This window comes from Sorex fumeus, unplaced genomic scaffold, assembly GCF_029834395.1.
Source record: "Sorex fumeus unplaced genomic scaffold, SorFum_2.1 ptg000122l, whole genome shotgun sequence".
Classification (NCBI taxonomy): domain Eukaryota; kingdom Metazoa; phylum Chordata; class Mammalia; order Eulipotyphla; family Soricidae; genus Sorex; species Sorex fumeus.
In genome coordinates this window covers 23,440,108-23,457,094 of record NW_026606179.1, presented here as the reverse complement: position 1 = coordinate 23,457,094, position 16,987 = coordinate 23,440,108, and the positions used below count along the sequence as shown (strand labels likewise).

General features: G+C 46.9%; 1 protein-coding gene across 1 annotated transcript in view; it reads left to right on the top strand.

Annotated features, from left to right (window-relative positions):
• WDR88 (WD repeat domain 88) overlaps positions 1 to 16,987 on the top strand; it is a 57,201-nt gene that overhangs the window by 23,927 nt on the left and 16,287 nt on the right. Inside the window, exons 5-9 of the mRNA XM_056136100.1 lie at positions 271 to 409; positions 3,455 to 3,584; positions 7,084 to 7,271; positions 9,817 to 9,899; positions 12,608 to 12,676. Of these exons, the coding sequence (XP_055992075.1) occupies positions 271 to 409; positions 3,455 to 3,584; positions 7,084 to 7,271; positions 9,817 to 9,899; positions 12,608 to 12,676 (609 nt within the window). The remainder of the gene's footprint in view (positions 1 to 270; positions 410 to 3,454; positions 3,585 to 7,083; positions 7,272 to 9,816; positions 9,900 to 12,607; positions 12,677 to 16,987) is intronic.

Here is a 16,987-nt window from a genome sequence, read left to right as displayed (position 1 = left end):
TTCAATGACCGCTTCCGTCTCAACAGAATCAAAGGCCTTCTTTAAATCAAAGAACGTTAAGCAGAGCGGCATCTTGAACGAGTTAAACCGATGAAAATGAATCAAACATCTAATTTCTTCTCTGCATGAGCCCATCACGAGTGCTCGTTGGCCTCACATGGTCAGTGATTGGGCTGTGCACGGAGGAAATATTTCTGCCAACACAGAAAGGTCTAGAGGATCGGACTAGCCAGAAGCCAGTCTTTTGATTGTGTTCCCTGCCCCTTTCAGTGGAGCAGAAACCACGAGACCTTCATAGTCTCTTGTAAACTTTCTCCTGATGGAAAATACGTAGTCTCAGCCTTGGATATGAATCACGGGATCTACATATTAAATGCAGACTGTGGCACCGTGCTGTTCTGTCTCAAAGGTGAGTTGCTTCCACCCCCAGCTGTTCTGTCACCAGGGAGCAGCAGCTTGTTATGTAGTAGACTGTGCCATTTTTTTTAATTAAAAATTACTTTTAAAAAAATTGAATCACTGTGGGATACACAGTTCAAAGTTGCTCATGATTGGGTTTCAGTCATATAATGTTCCAACACCCGTCCCTTCACCAGCGTACATTTCCCACCACGAACGTCTCCAGTTTCCCTCCTGCCAGCCTCTATGGCAGGATCTCTCTCTCTCTCTCTCTCTCTCTCTCTCTCTCTCTCTCTCTCTCTCTCTTTTTCTCTCTCTCTCTCTCTCTCACACACACACACACACACACACACACACTTTTGGGCATTATGCTTTACACTACAGGTACTAAAATGTTATCATATTTGTCTCTTTTACCTCGATAGCACAGCGGTAGGGCATTCGCCTTACAAGCGGCCAACATGGCCGACCCGAGTTCGATTCCTCCGCCCCTCTCGGAGAGCCCGGCAAGCTACTGAGAGTATTCGATATGCCAGACACAGTAACAACAAAGTCTCCAATGGAGACGTTACTGGGCCCGCTCGAGCAAATCGACGATCAACGGGAGGGCCTTTACCTTACCTTTACCTTACCTCCTTTCAATGGCTGGAGTGATAGCACAGTGGTAGGGCGTTTGCCTTGCACGCAGCCAGCCCGGCCAAGCCGGGTTTGATTCCTCCGCCCCTCTCAGAGATCCTGGCAAGCTACCAAGAGTATTCAATATGCCAAACACAGTAACAAGAAGTCTCACAATGGAGACATTACTGGGCCCGCTCGAGCAAATCGATGAACAACGGGAGGACCTCCTTTCAACACTCAGTTCTTGTTCAGAGTGATTAATTCCAACTATTGTTGTCGTAGTGGTCCCTTCTCGATCCTAACTACCCATCTGCACCCCCCGCCCCCCACCACACACTTGTGGTAAGCTTCCAACTGTGGACCACTCCTCTGGTGTGGCTCTTTTTTGTTGTTTGTTTTTGAGTTACACCTGGCAGTGCTCAGGGCTTATTCTTAGCTCGTGGTCAGGGGTTATTCCTGCTAATGCTCAAGGGACCAAGTGCAGTGCGAGGGATCCAGCTTAGGTAGATGCCTCCTAGCATCTACAGTGACTTTCACTTGCTATATTTTGGGAAGCTGTGATGGGTGAACCACATCCTTAAAGGCGGGAGGTGGATTTATAAACAACAGCAGTTAATACTGAGACTGATCTTCATCAGCTGAGACTAATGGGTGAAATAAAGACTGGAGGGTTAAGGCACTCACCTTGGGACAACTGACCCAGATGCACCAGGAGAGACCCCTGAGCACAGAGTCTGGGGGAGTCCCTGAGTGCCACTAGGATGTAGGCGCCCCCCTCCCTGCCTTCCCACACACAAAAGAAAATAAAGAAACAATATTCAGGTCCAACCTTATTTACTAAGGGGCACCCAGCTTGCTTATCTTTTTCATCTATGTTTTATTTTTTATTTTTTGCAGTGAGGGGCATACTTGGCAGTGCTCAGGGCTTACTCCTGGCTCTGCGCTCAGGGATCACTCCTGGTAGTCTCAGGGGACCATATGGGATGCCAGGGATTGATCCTGGGTTGACCATGTACAAGGCAAATGCCCTCCCCACTGTACTATTGCTCTTACCCCTTCATCTGTATTTTTTAAATGTAAAAGTAATTATGATGATGAATATTAATAATGCACACAAAGTATGTTTATGTCTTTAATTTACACAAACTGATGATTAGCAATATTATTTTATGACCATGCTAGAAACAAGTATCAAAGATTAACAGGGATAGCATGATGTACACTGAAAAACAAATTAGTTTTCTGTGATATTCCCACAAGATGCTACTCTGGATAGGGACATAGAGAATCTCTTTGTATTATTCCTACAATTACACGTCTGAAAAAAATAGTGAAAAAATAAAATCACACAATCATTGTAAAAAATATGTTGGTAAGTGTGCAAAGTGAGACGGTTGACCACGTCTTCCCTGGGCCACCTATTGTTAACATGCTCCTGGGTGCTTTCATGAACCCTGTGTGTGTGTGTGTGTGAGAGAGAGAGAGAGAAAGAGAGAGAGAGAGAGAGAGAGAGAGAGAGAGAGAGAGAGAGAGAGAGAGAAGAGGGAAAGAGAGGGACAGGGAGGGAGAGATGGGGGAGGTTATGCAGTGTGTGATTTTTATTCTTGTGTGTGAGGTGTTTACTCATGAGTGTGTGTAACATGCTTATTCAATGTGTGAGATGTTCATGTGTGAGATATTTGTGTGTAAGATATTTGTTCATCGGTGTGAGAGAGGTTTATTTCGCGCACGTGTGTGTGTGTGTGAGATGTTTATTCCTGTGTGTGCGTGAGAGAGAGCGACAGAGAGAGAGAAAGAGAAAGACAGAGGTGGGGGAGAGGGGGAAAGAGAGGGAGAGGGGTGGGGGGTGGGGGAGGTTATTCCAGTATGTGTGTATGTGTGAGAGATGTTTATTCATGTGTGGATGAGAGAGTGAGATGTTTATTTGTGTGTGTGGTGTGAGATATTTGTTCATATGTGTGTGACAGATTTATTCATGCAAGCGAGAGGTTCATTTCAGTGTGTTTGTGTAAGATGTTTATTCTTCTGTGTGTGTGTGTGTGTGTGTGTGTGTGTGTGTGTGTGTGTGTGATGTTTATTTCAGGCCCCTCGGAACCACATGGCACATGCTGGCCCCATGACCGTTTCCCTGAGCAACCTACTGGCCTCCCCCTCTGCCCCAGTCCCACCACATGCCTCTCTCTGGCCGCTGCTCCAGGCCTCCAGATCACTCGGTCTCTCCTCCCTGGGGTGCTCTTCCTTGCCCCTGGCATGGGAGGGGGATACTCCTTTCACACCGGGTATATGCATTCATGCTCGGGGGGTGTCCCTTCATAGCCCACAGACAGGCACTCAGGACAGGGGGGCAGCCCTCCTGGGACCCCAGCATTGCCTCCGGTGCTGTGGCCCAGATTGGGGACCACCAGGTAATAAGTCACCTCCCCCATGTCACACGCAGATAACTACCACCGGTTCATCACGGCATGCTGCTTTGACCCGGACAGCCAGAGGGTGGCGACGGTCTCGCTGGACAGGACCATCAAGATCTGGGATCTTTCGTCTCAGACCACAGTGCTCACCATAAACAGGCGAGGAGGACCCCAGCATTTTCAGTAGGCGTGGCCGGGCCTCCCTGCTTGCCCTGCTGGTTTTGGCTGCACCCCTTCGTTTGGGGAGTTCTGTCCTAGAGGGGCATCTCCGACTCCGCTGTGGGTGCTTCAAGGGACTGGAGAAGGAGATGGGCAAGGAGGGGGATGGCCGGGCTGGGCCGCAGTTTCTGCATGAGCCCCACCCCCTTGGAAAACAGGGTGCCCAGTGCCCCGCTCCCTGTGAATGCCCTCATGGGCATGTCATATGAGGTGCCTCTCCAACCAGGATATGCGCAACTCACCTGGCAGATGGCCACTGAAGCATGAATGTGCTGTGTATGTGTCCCCTGCCTCCTGGGCTCAGCGAGGCCCCTGGATGAGCTGCTGGGAGTCTGGCCAGCATCTGGGGGATCAGGACGCAGGTGCCGGCCTCAAGGCCTCCATTTCCACACCTGCACACCTGAGGGCTGAGTGAGCAGCAGTCGGGGTTTAGCACACTTGGGGGTGCTCAGAAGATACTCTGCCACCGAGTGACTCCCAGGGGCCCGGGGATGTCCCCTCTGCCCTGCGCCTCAGTGCTACTTCTGGTGGCTGCGCCAGCTGTGGGCATGAGTCCTCATTCACACTTTTGTTTGGGGGCCAAATCTGACAGTGCTCAGGGATCACTCCTGGTGGGGCTCGGGGTCCATATGCGGGTCAAGGTTGGAACCCCGGTCAGCTGCGTGCAGGGCAAGTGCTTTACCCCTTGTGTGTGTGTGTCTCTCCAGTTCCCTCGTTTCATTCTTTTGCAAAGCAGGGTACTCAGCCACCGTCTTTTGATGGACTCGAAGTAATGTGGGGTGTTGTTGTCTTTCCCCCTGACTGGAAATGTCACTTACAGCAAAACCAGAGAGGCAAGATGTCTCAGTGCTTTAGAAAAGGGCGTGGCCTCTGAGGTAACGTGTGGGACCTACACCCAGAAAACCCCCCACCCCACCACTTGATGTAATGCGCTGCTGTTGATTTCTTTTTTCTTTTTCTTTTTGGGTCACTCCCAGCAATGCTCAGGGATTATTCCTGGCTCTGCATTCAGGAATTACTCCTGGCAGTGCTTGGGAGACCATATGGGATGCCAGGGATTGAACCCGGGTCAACCTTGTGCAAGGCAAACACCCTACCCACTATACTATCGCTCTGGCCCCTGCTGTTTTAAAGAGCACTGTTTCTGTAGCAGTCTCATTTCCGGTGCCAGGGGGCACTTCCAGAGAGACTCGGCCAGGTTTGGGGGATGTGGTAACACGGAGCTCTCTGAGCCTGGTGGTCACCCTGGGACCATGCGGTACAGGGGATGAGCCCACAGGGTGTGTAATCCATCCCTTGGGCTATTTCTCTGTTCCTTCAGTCTTCCTACCCCACAGTGCAAGGGATTGAACCCAGGTCTCGTGCATGCTCTGCACAAGTCGAGCCACCGAGGGCCTCCTCTCCGCTCCTCTCTGTTCTCTTGTTTTGTTTGTTGGTTTGGTTAAGGGCCACACAGGCCATGCTCAGGGGACCAAGCAGTGCCAAGACCAAACCTGGGGCTCCTGCCCACATAGCCTGCTCTCCTGCCCTTTGGGTCATCTCCCTGCCTTTCCCTGATTGTCTTAATTCTTTTTTTTTCTAGGGCTTTCCCAACAGTGCTCAAGGTGGGCCACTCTTGGCAATACTATCTGGGAAATGCCGGGCCTAAAGTTTAGATGTTTGGGTCCAGCGATATGTCCCTGCCCTGCTCAGGGGTGTTGGGGGTCACTAGAGTCATACTCAGTGATCCTCAGGTTAAAACTATTTTGGAATTATTTCTCAGTGGTGTTGGAGGGAGGTATGTGTCATGCAATACAGGGGACTGATCGAACTCAGGGCCTTGCACATGCTAGAAGTGTACACTGCCACTTGAGCTTCCTCTAGCTATTCTTTAGGGTAGATCCTCAGGCAACTTCTCTTCACTTGCCTTCATTGGAAAATGTCTTGGTTTTTCCTTCTGTCCTGAAGGATATATTTGCTGCATGGGCAGTCTTTTCCTTCTGGTTTTCTGGTGAGAAATCCTGTTATTCAAATTCGTTTTCTCCAATAGAGAAGCTGTGCCTTCCTTTCTTCTCCCAAGTCCTTTTAGTTCTTGAAAATATACCTTTAAAAAAATTGGAATTTGGAGGGGATTCCCCAAGCAGGGCGCAGGAGGCGCAAGGGCCCCTTCTAGAAATTCTGGACTATGCTAGAGCCTCCGAGGCTGTACCCAACATAGCTCTGTGGGTCATGTGATGTTGGGGATGGAACTGGAGTCAGCTGCACATGCAGTAAGTACTTAAACTCCTGCATCATCCCTCCTACTCCTCAAATTAGCTTTAAATGTAGGTTATTAAACTTCCGTGTTCTAACATTTTCATTTGCTTATTCCTTTCTAAATTCTCTTTCTTTTAAATGTTTTTTTAAAATTTTATAAAGTAGTTCACAGTATTTGATTGCAGTTAATATTCAAACACCAATCCCACCACCATTACACTTTCCTCACCGCCATATTTCTGGTGTTTCCATCCCAAACCGAAATTCCTGCCCCAAAGCAGAACCAAAATAATATAATATTTCCTTCTAACGTTGGTTGCTGGCTCGGCTGGGCTGACTGCGTGCAAGGCAAACGCCCTACCGCTGTGCTTGTGTGCAGCCAGCTGAGCTGGGTTTGATGCCTCTGCCCCTCTTGGAGAGCCCGGCAAGCTACCGAGAGTATCCCACCCACATGGCAGAGCCTGGCAAGCTCCCCTTGGCATATTCGATATGCCAAAAATAATAATAATAAGTCTCACAATGGAGATGTTACTGGTGCCCGCTTGAGCAAATCGATGAACAACAGGAGGACAGTGCTACAGTGCTACATGAAAATATGCCTTCATGGCACTGAAGACAGATGAGGGGAGAGAGGAAAGATGAGGAAAGAGAAGATGGGTGGGTGAGTGCTAGTGAGTAGAGCCTCAGGTCTGGGTGGGGAAGGAGGAGGCAAGAGGGCTTGGAAGCGGGTCCAGCACCACCCTGAGAGGTGGGAATTATGGACCATAACCGGCATCTTTTCCAGCTGCTCCTTTTTCTCAGGAACCTTGGAACAGTGAGGGTTCCCAGTTAGCAATTCTGTTCCCTGGTGGGCATTTGACAATGTCAGGACATTATTGTGTGTCACAATAGGGACTGGGGATACCTGTATTTAGTGGGTGCTGTGAAGCACCCCATGGGACACTGCTGGCCCCTGACCACAAAGCCTCCTCTGCTTGTGTTGTGCATGGTGCACGACCGAGAGAATAGAATAGCATGCTGGAGTCGGAGCAAGTCCAACTGGACAATGGGACACAGTGACCAAAGGAATTCTATCCTTTAGAGCTCCTCGGGGGGAGGGGCGGCGGGGATTGTCTGCTTCAAAGCCCTTACTCTGCACCGCCCCCCACCCCAGCAGAAAGTAGGCACACAGTGCTGATGTGCCCACTTTCCTCCTGTGTTTCAGGGCACATATCAACGCGATCTCAAACTGCTGTTTCACCTCCAGTGGCCATTTCCTGTGTACAAGCTCTTGGGATAAAACTTTAAAAATGTGGAATGTCCATACTGGGGAATTTCGAAACCACGGTGCTTGTGTGACTCTGATGAGGGGCCATGAAGGTTCTGTGAGCTCCTGCCAGTTTAGCAGAGACAGTGAGTAACAGCAGGTAGAGGTACCTGTGGTTGTGCTGGGGCAGAGATCCTCATGCTTCCTTGGAATCAGGAGAATGGGGTTTGCAACGGTTCCAAGAGCAGGATTGGATGTGTTTTTCTAACACACACACACACACACACACACACACACGCCTGCAAATGCACGCATACACATGCTAAGGGGCAGAGTTTTAAGCACACGTTTACAAGGGACAGAAGCTCAAGTGGCCAAAACAACAAAAGGAATGCTTAATTCCTATACCAGGAAAGTACAAAATTGGTCTCACATGATCTGGTGGCTGGGTCCAGACAGACACTGAAATGGTGCTGTCAACCCAGCTACTCTCTTGTGTTGGCTTTTAGAGGCAACGATGGCTCTGGTGGCTCTCGCCAGCAGTGGTTCTGGCATCCTAAAGAAAGAAAGAGCCTCCTTGAGGGACAGACATAGAATTCCACTGCACTCATTTGTGGAATATAAAATATCATAACATGAGACTAACACCCAAGGACAGTAGAGACAAGAGCCAGGAAGATTGCTCCACGGTTGAAAGCCTGCCTTATGAGCTGGAGGAGAAGCAGCTGGAATAGAGAAGGGATCACTAATGATGGTTGGAGAAATTGCTTGGGATGGGAGATATGTGCTGAAAGTAGATAAAGGACCAAACGTGATGACCTCTCATTATCTGTATTGCAAATCATAATGCCCAAAAGTAGAGCGAGAGTAAGAAGGAAATTGTCTGTCATAGAGGCAGAGGGAGGGGTGGGATGGGAGTGGGGGAGGGAAATGGGGGACATTGGTGGTGGAAAATGTATAAAGGTGGAGGGATGGGTGTTCACTCAGTGTATGACTGAAACTCAAACATGAAGGCTTTGTAACTGTAGCTCAAGGTGATTCAATAATAATAATAATAATAATAATAATAATAATAAAGCCTTTTTTCCAAAGGGCCAGCACAAGTCTCAGGGAAAACTCCCATTGGCTCAGTCTGGGTCATGTGCCCATCTCTGACCCAATCACCTTGGCAGGGCTGAAAGATTCTGATTAGCAGTCTGGGGACTTACCCATTCTCCCCAATCTCACCATTAGAGGTCAGGTCATATTTCCTGAGACAGAGGGACAGACTAGGTGAGGGGTATTTCCCACTGGGAAAATTGGGGTGGGGAGAAATCTGGTTTTCAAATTCATAGGCCTGGATATGAGCATAGCGATGACAGGACTCTGCCCCCAGGTTGCTAGCCCTATGAGGAAAGTGACATCACCTGACACCTGGGAGTAAATGTTTTATTTCCCCATCCTAATAGGGATTGTGGCTCACTTTGTGTGTTTGTGGTGGGGGCACCCAGTATATATATATATATATATATATATATATATATACCCATCGGAGAGCCTGGCAAGCTACCGAGAGTATTGGATATGCCAAACACAGTAACAACAAAGTCTCCAATGGAGACGTTACTGGGCCCGCTCGAGCAAATCGACGATCAACGGGAGGACCTTTACCTTTACCTTTACCATCAGGGTGTGTCTGGCATTTCTACACAACTTTCCTCCTTCAGAAGCTGCCTCACTGTGTCATACCCTTCATGGAGGGGACATGACAGTGTCTGTTCTTGACGGAATAGTTTCAGAGTTGCATGCAGTTGGTCATTACTCTTTGCTGAAGCCATGTTTGCAAATTCACCTGATAGGTAAAATGCATTTGTAGTCCTGAAATTAGTACTTGTGACTCTTTTAGAAGTCAATAGGAAGGCACACAGAATAAGGTGGAATGCAGTGAAAAATTATGACTTTCTGTTTACCTTCATCACCTTCATCATCATCTTCATCATCTCTTCTTCTTCTCCTTATCCTCCTCCTCCTCCTCCTCCTCCTTCTTCTTCTTCTTCTTCTTCCTCCTCCTCCTCCTCCTCCTCCTCTTCCTCCTCCTCCTCCTCCTCTTCTCCTCCTTCTCCTTCTCCTTCTCCTTCTTCTCCTTCTCCTTCTCCTTCTCCTTCTTCTTCTTCTTCTTCTCCTTCTTCTTCCTCCTCCTCCTCCTCCTCCTCCTCTTCCTTTCTCCTTCCTCCTCTTTTTCTTCTTTGAAACCTCAGCATACTATTAAAGTGATATTGGATGTACCTAAGCACAAGAAGTCTTCAGTGTGCTTTAAAGAGAAAACACAAATTAGATAAGCTTTGTTCAGCACAGATTACAGGGTGAATGACTGTGAATTCACAGTTAATGAGAAAATTAGCTGTTCTCTCTACCTGTATCAAACATGGTGTGTCTTAGCAAACAGAAAACAAGGTTATGTGTTTTATGTGTTATCCAGAATCCTCGGGAACTCTCTGGGAAGTTGTCCAGTATCTGCTAATTCAGTGTTTGTGATTACTTGGTAGACCAGTTACCATGAATAAAAGAAGGGACATGAATTGGCTGGGGATCGTTGAGAGATACCAGGATGGGGTTTGAGTGTGCTCGGTGTGAACCACTCACGGCACCTCACAAATGCTTCACGCCATCTTCACCCCACCCCCACTTGAGACTCTCTTTTCTGTGTTGCAGCCTCTTTTCTCGTATCTGGAGGGTTTGACAAGACCGTGGCTATTTGGGATGTAGGAGAAAGCTACCGGAAGCTCTCACTGAAGGTATCAATGTCGGCATCAGACAAAGGATCTGAGACTTGTCCCTTACTCGGTTCATGTTGGGAGCTGGGGGGCTGGGTGTAAAGCAATGGGTGAGAAAGAACGTGTCCCCTTGCCTCTGTGGGGAAGGACAGAAAGAGTGCTCCAAGCAGCTGGGTGACAGTGAAGAGCGAAACAGAGACACATGATAGAGATCACGAGGAGCTGCCAAAATGGGTGGGGCAGAATAGCAGTGAGAGACTGAGTATATGAATATTTGGGGGAAGGACATTTTATTTCAGCCACACGGAGAGTCAAAGATGCAAAACCTGGAAGTGAGTGTCTCAGAACTTCCGGTCTGATCCCCCAGGGCCAATGCCTTAGTGAGGCATGCGCAGAAAGCTTTGGGAGTCAACTCAGGGCTCCCGGCTACAAGCCACAGAGACTTGACTCTATGGAAGTTGAGCCCACATAGCCAGGGCTTAGAGGATAGGCGTTTCAGGTCTGGCTACTTCAGTGTCCTCTACCAGCTTCCCATACCCCCAAGACTTCTGCATATTCCATGGTCTTGGGGGTGCACAGTCACCTTTTATTTTTCTTCTCTTTTTTTTGCACGATTAAATCATATTTCTACCTGTTTTATTTTATTTTATTCTTCTTTTAGTTGAATAACCATGAGATACACAGTTACAAGCTGTTCATGATTGGGTTTCAGTTATACAATGTTCCAACACCCATCCCTCCACCAAGAGTACATTTCCCACCACCGATGTTCCCAGTTTTCTCTCTCACCACACACCCCAGTCTGTCTCTGTACAGACACTTTTCTTCTTCCTCTCTCTCTCTCCCTCCTTCTCTCTCTCATCCCCCTCCTTTGGGTTTTATGGTTTGCAATACCAAAGTTTATCATCTATATCCCTTTGCCTCCTCTCAGCACTCAGTCCTTGTCCAGAGTGGTCATTTCCAACCCTCACGGTCATAGTGGTCCCTTCTCTGTCCTAACTGCACTCCCTCCCCCCCACTTGCGGCAACTTTGCAACCATGGGCTCAAGGTCACCCTTGGCGGTGAGTGGTGGTATCTATGAGGTGCTCTCCCTGTTCCAGTGACCCATTTGTGACTGTGATTGATTCCTGGTGACCCATGTAACTGTGATTGATGCCTGGTGACACTAAGATTCCATGTAATGGTCTTTCTGAACCCTCTGCTTCAAAGACTGAGAAAATAAAGGGATAAAACAGCTTCAAGCTGAAGGTTCCACCTCCCTATGTTTCAAAGTCACTTTGTGGGGCCAGAGTGTTAGTACAGTAGGTTGTGTGCTTACTTTGCACTTGTAGCTGACTCAGGTTCTATCCCTGGCCTCCCCGACGGTTCCCCAAGCCCACCAGGAGTGATCTCTGAGCGCAGAGCCATGAGTAAGTCCTGAGCACTCCTGGGTATGACGCCCAAACCAGCGATAAATAAATAAAATACATAAAAGTTCCTTTACCTCCATCAGGTTATTCTCTCTCCCTTTTTCTCCTTTTCTGTTTTTCATCCTCCAGTGCCTGCCCATTATTTATGCACAGCAGTGTAAGCTTTTCCTGTCTCCCCGCCCTCTTATCAGACTTTATGTCCCCTCATTCCTACCTCTTTCCATAAAAGGCTGAGAAAGATGTAGACATCCTTAAGTATCTGAACCAGCCGTGGCATCTCTTCTCTGTGAGCCCCTGGAAAACCCTCCTCCTTCACTTAAATCACAGTAGGGAGATTTATGGGTTGCTTGAAGCCAGAAGTTCCCTTACTAAAAGGACCTCTGTGTGGCATTACTTAGTTTACTTTTATATTTTTTGGACGGTGGGCATACCTGGTGGTGTTCAGGGCTCATTCCTGTCAGTGCTTAGGGGAGAACCCTATACAGTGTTGGGTATTGAATCAGGGTCAGCCACATGCCAAACAAGTGCTTTAAGCCCTATTCTACCTTGTCTCTCTATCCCTGAATATGGTGTCTTAGAAAAAAAGAACCTGTTAGAGTTACTCTGGAACTAGCCGAGAAAATCCCCACTCCTGCACCCACCCCATGCTGCTGAACACGCAGTATTGTTTTTCAAGACACAGGTAGAGGGGCTGGAGCAATAGTACGGTGGGTAGGGCATTTGCCTTGCGTGTGGCTGACCTGGGTTCGATTTCCAGCATCCCATATGTTTCCCCAAGCACCACGAGGAGTAATTCCTGACTGCAGAGCCAGGAGTAACCCCTGTGCATCAATGATGTAACCCAAAAAGCAAAATTAAATAAATAAATAAAGTAAAGGCCCTCCCGTTGATCATCGATTTGCTCGAGCGGGCCCAGTAACGTCTCCATTGGAGGCTTTGTTGTTACTGTGTTTGGCATATTGGATACATCACGGGGAGTTTGCCAGGCTCTGCCATGCGGGCGAGATACTCTCAGTAGCTTGCCGGGCTCTCCGAGAGGGGCAGAGGAATCGAACTCGGGTCGGCCATGTTGGCCGCGTGCAAGGCAAACGCCCTACCGCTGTGCTATCGCTCCACAAATAAATAAAATAAAGACACAGGCAGAGTCATGGTACACTAGTGCATGAGGAAACCGAGCATTTTGGTTTCTGTTTGAACTGCTGAGGGGGGAAACCAGAGAGGCCATTCCTTACCCATATGGCTAAGTGGCATTGTGGTGTGCTCTGTGTTGTTCTGACAAAGATTTCCCCCCTTCTGGAACTCTCTGCTCTTTTCTTTAGGGTCATAATGACTGGGTGATGGATGTGGCCATTAGCAATGACAAGAGGTGGGTGCTGTCGGCTTCCAAGGTAAGAGTGGCTCGGTCCCAAAGGACAGTTCCACAACTTTGTGGTATGCTAGTCCACTGACTGACTCCCTGAGTGGTTAGTCTATGGACCAGCCTGGCCAGGCCACCCCCCGGGAGGGCGCTACCTGGGGTTGGTGGATTCAGGTCCTTCGAAGGTGACCGTGGGACTCAGTCTGTTCCTAGCTGCACAGAACCTTAGAGCATTTATTGCTTTATGGTCAGCTGGTGATCCAGAGGCTGGTGTCACATGACTTCCTGGTCCCTCGATGCACACCCAGTGAGCATATGGCCAGGGATCTACTTTATTTTATTTAGTTATTTATTTTTATTAGTGAAACACCATGAGGTACAGTTGTAGACTTACAAACTTTTGTGCTTGGGTTTCAGTTACACAATGATTGAGTACCCATCCCTCCACCAGTGCCCATTCTCTACCACCAATGATCCTAGTAGCCCTCCCACCCTCACACCCTATCCCCCCCACCCCACCCTGCCTCTGTGGCAGGGCATTTCCTTTTGCTCACTCTTTCCTTCAGGGTCTTGTAGTTTGCAATAGAGGTATTGAGTGGTCATCGTGTTCGGCGGGGACCTACTTTAAAAGGAATTTATAAGCTCATAAGGAATCTCTGTTCTTAGTGAATTAAAAAAAAACACTAAATCTCCATGTGTTTTCCACAAAAGCTGAACCAGATGACATTTCTTCCAACAGTGAAAGAGGCTTATATACCACATCCCAGGCAACATTGGTTGTCTCCTCTCTCTTATTGGTTGTCTCCTCTCTCTCTCTCTCTCTCTCTCTCTCTCTCTCTCTCTCTCTCTCCCCCCCCTTCCTCCTCATCCTGCTCCTCCTCCTCTTCCTCCTCCTGCTCCTCTTCCTCCTCCTCATCCTCTCTCTCCCTCTCTCTCCTCCCCCCTCTCTCGTGCTACACCCAGTGATTCTCAGGGGTTACTCCTGGCTCTACACTCAGGAATCTCTCCTGGCAGTGCTTGGGATGATGAGGATTGAACCCGAGTCGACTGCATGCAAAGCAAGTGCCCTACCCTGAAGTACTATCATTTCAGGCCCAAACTCTTTATGCAAGACACATACTGGCTTTTTCTAGTTTGAAATCAGGAAGCAATGTTATGAGTTCAGCTTTGTTTGAATGATGCTTTCTATTTACAGTTTGCTTTAGTTATTTGGAGTTGGTTCCACAGAAATTTAGGATTAAAATTTTGTGTGCTGGGGCTGGAGCAATAGCACAGTGGGTAGGGCATTTGCCTTGCATGCAGCCAGCCTAGGTTCGATTCCCAGCATCCCATATGGTCTCCCGAGCACTGCCAGGAGTAATTCCTGAGTGCATGAACCAGGAGTAACTCCTGTGCATCGCCGGGTGTGACCCAAAAAGCAAAAAAACAAAAAACAAAAAACAAAAAAAAATTTGTGTGTGTGAAAAATGCTATTGAAATTTTTATAAGAATTGCATTGAATCTATATATGGGTTTGATTAGTTTGGACACTTTGATTGTTTAGCTTTGTATGTATGTATGTATGCATGCATGCATGTATGTATGTATGTATGTATGTATTTAGGGTCACAGCCAGCAATGCTCTGGCCCACTTTTTAGTTTCTTCTTGTTCTTCTTGTTCTTGTTCTTGTTGTTCTTCTTGTTCTTCTTCTTGTTCTTGTTGTCCTTCTTCTTCTTTGTTCTTCATTCTTTGTTCTTTCTTCTTCTTCTTTTGATCATACCGAATAGTGCTCTCAGGGCTTACCTCTGGCTCTGCATTCAGGGATCAATACTGTCAGGCTCAGAGAACCATATGTGGTGCTGGGGATCAAACTTGAGTCAGTGCCTGCAATTTAAATGTCTTTCCCACCATAATATCGCTCCAGCCTTAGTACGGACACTTTTATAGTGTTAGTTACTATCTAGATCATATTCTATTTGTTTGTGATTTTTAAAATTTCTTTCATCAAATTCTTGAAGAGTTTAGTGCACCTGAATTTCACAATGTTGGTTAAACTTTTTTTTTTATGCTCTTGTGAATGGTATTGTTTTCTTTCTTTTTTTTTTTCTTCATGTTTTGTTGTTAGTACATAGAAATCCAACTGGTTTCTGTATGTTTGTTTTGTATCCTATGACCTAACTGAATAGGTTATTAGTTCTAATAGTTGGTGGGGTTTTTGTTTCTTTGTTTAGCTTTCTAGGCCACATCAGGTTATGCTCAGGGTTTACTCCTGAGATTATTTCTGGCAGTGGAGGGGACATGTGTGGTACCAGGAATTGAGCTCAGGTCAGCCACATGCCAGGCTTACTTGCTGTACTATATCTCTGGATCCGGATCCTTAATGTTGTTATTATAATTATTTTTAAAATATTTTACTTCTTATCATCATGGTCGCGCGTTTCCGGGAGCTGAGTGTGATAATCTCTGGATCCTGGCCGTTGTTGGGGTTACATGGCAGTTGGTGGGTGTAACTGTCTAGCTACTGGCAGGTCCAGTCCCAAACCGTGCAGGCTTGGAGATCTCAGCCCTGGGTCCCATACACCTGGGTTCCTCTGCCAGTTCTTGTTATGCGTGAGGTTCATCCAAGTGTGTGGAGAGTGCTCCCAGCATGGCCTTGGCTGGGGCCTGGAGGTCTTCAGCTGTTGGGCCCTGGTGGAGACAGTCAGGCACAGGGTAGGAGACTCTGCCTTGTTCTCTCCTGGGAGCTGAGTATGATAATCTTATCATCTCATTCCTACTTTGGACAAACTGGCAGGCTACCGAATGTAACCTGCCCACACGGCAGCTGGCAAACTCCCCGTGGTATACCCAATATGCCAAATACCAGTAACAATGATGGATCTCATTCTTCTAACCCTGAAAGAGCCTTGAATATGGCACTTTTAAAAAAAATCTCAGGGCTAGGACAAAGGAGACGTTACTGGAGCCTGCTTGAGGCAATTGACAAACAACAGGATGGTCGTGATTGTGATTTTACTTCTTTTTTTTTTTCAATGTAGGAGTATTGCTGTTTATTCAGCCATTGATTAGGCTGATTGAATTGGGCATGAGCTCCACAATATTTTACTTCTTAATTTTCGCTTTTTGGGTCACTCCTGGCTCTGCACTTAGGAATTATTCCTGGCATCGCTCAGGGGACCTTCTAGGATGCTGGGGATCGAACCTGGGTGGGCCACATGCAAGGCAAATGCCCTACCCTCTGTACTATTGCTCTGGTCCCCTTAATTGTTTTAAAAACTGAAATATAATTAATATGTTACATTAGTGTTGGGCATACAAGATAAGGATTCACCAGAATAATTTATAGTTGTCACTCAATATTGTTACAGAATCCTCTCTTTTTAGAAACTTTTGGGTATGCAATTCAGTATACATGTGTGTGTGTGTGTGTGTGTGTGTGTGTGTAGTTATTAGGATTGTCTAATAATAAAATAGTATCACCTGCAAACAAAGACAATTTAATTTTCCTTTCTTTTTTTAAAAAATTTTTTATTTTGGGCCACACCGGGTAGTACTCAGAGGTTACTCCTGTTTCTGTACTCAGGGTTCACTCTTGATGGCTCAGCAGACTGTATGGGGTTACAAGGATTGAACAGGGGTCTACCATGTGCAAGGCAAGCTCCTTATCTGCTATACCATCGTTCCAGCCCCTGCTTCTTCCTTTCTTATTTGGAATTCTTTTATTTACATTTTCTTGCCCGATAGCTCTGGGTAGGCTTTCTAACACCAAGTTGATTGAGAGTAGTTAGAGTGGGCACCTTCTGGGTCTAGGAGGAAAAACTTTTAATTTTTCACATTGACTCTTATGTTGACAGTGTGCTTGTCCCATGTGGCCTATATTGTTATGATGAGGTATATTCTGTCTATAACAATTTGTTAAGAGTTTTGTTTTTAATCATGAAAGGATGATTTGTCAATTTTTTTCTGGGTCTATTGAGATGATTATGTGATCATTTAGTTTTCATTCTATTAATATGGTGAATCATAATTGTTGTCTTGCAAATGTTGAACTATTTGTTCATCCCCATGATAATTCTCATGTAATCATAGTGTTTGAATCTTCAATATAATTTATATTTAGTGCAAAGTGAGATAAGCTTAATTAATGAGCTCAGTAGAATTCGGATGCCAAAACCAGATAAAAATCAAAACAAAATTAACGGCTTTAAAATATGCATTTGCTCGAGCTCGAGCGGGCCCAGTAACGTCTCCATTGGAGACTTTGTTGTTACTGTGTCTGGCATATCGAATACTCTCGGTAGCTTGCCGGGCTCTCCGAGAGGGGCGGAGGAATCGAACTCGGGTCGGCCATGTTGGCCGCTT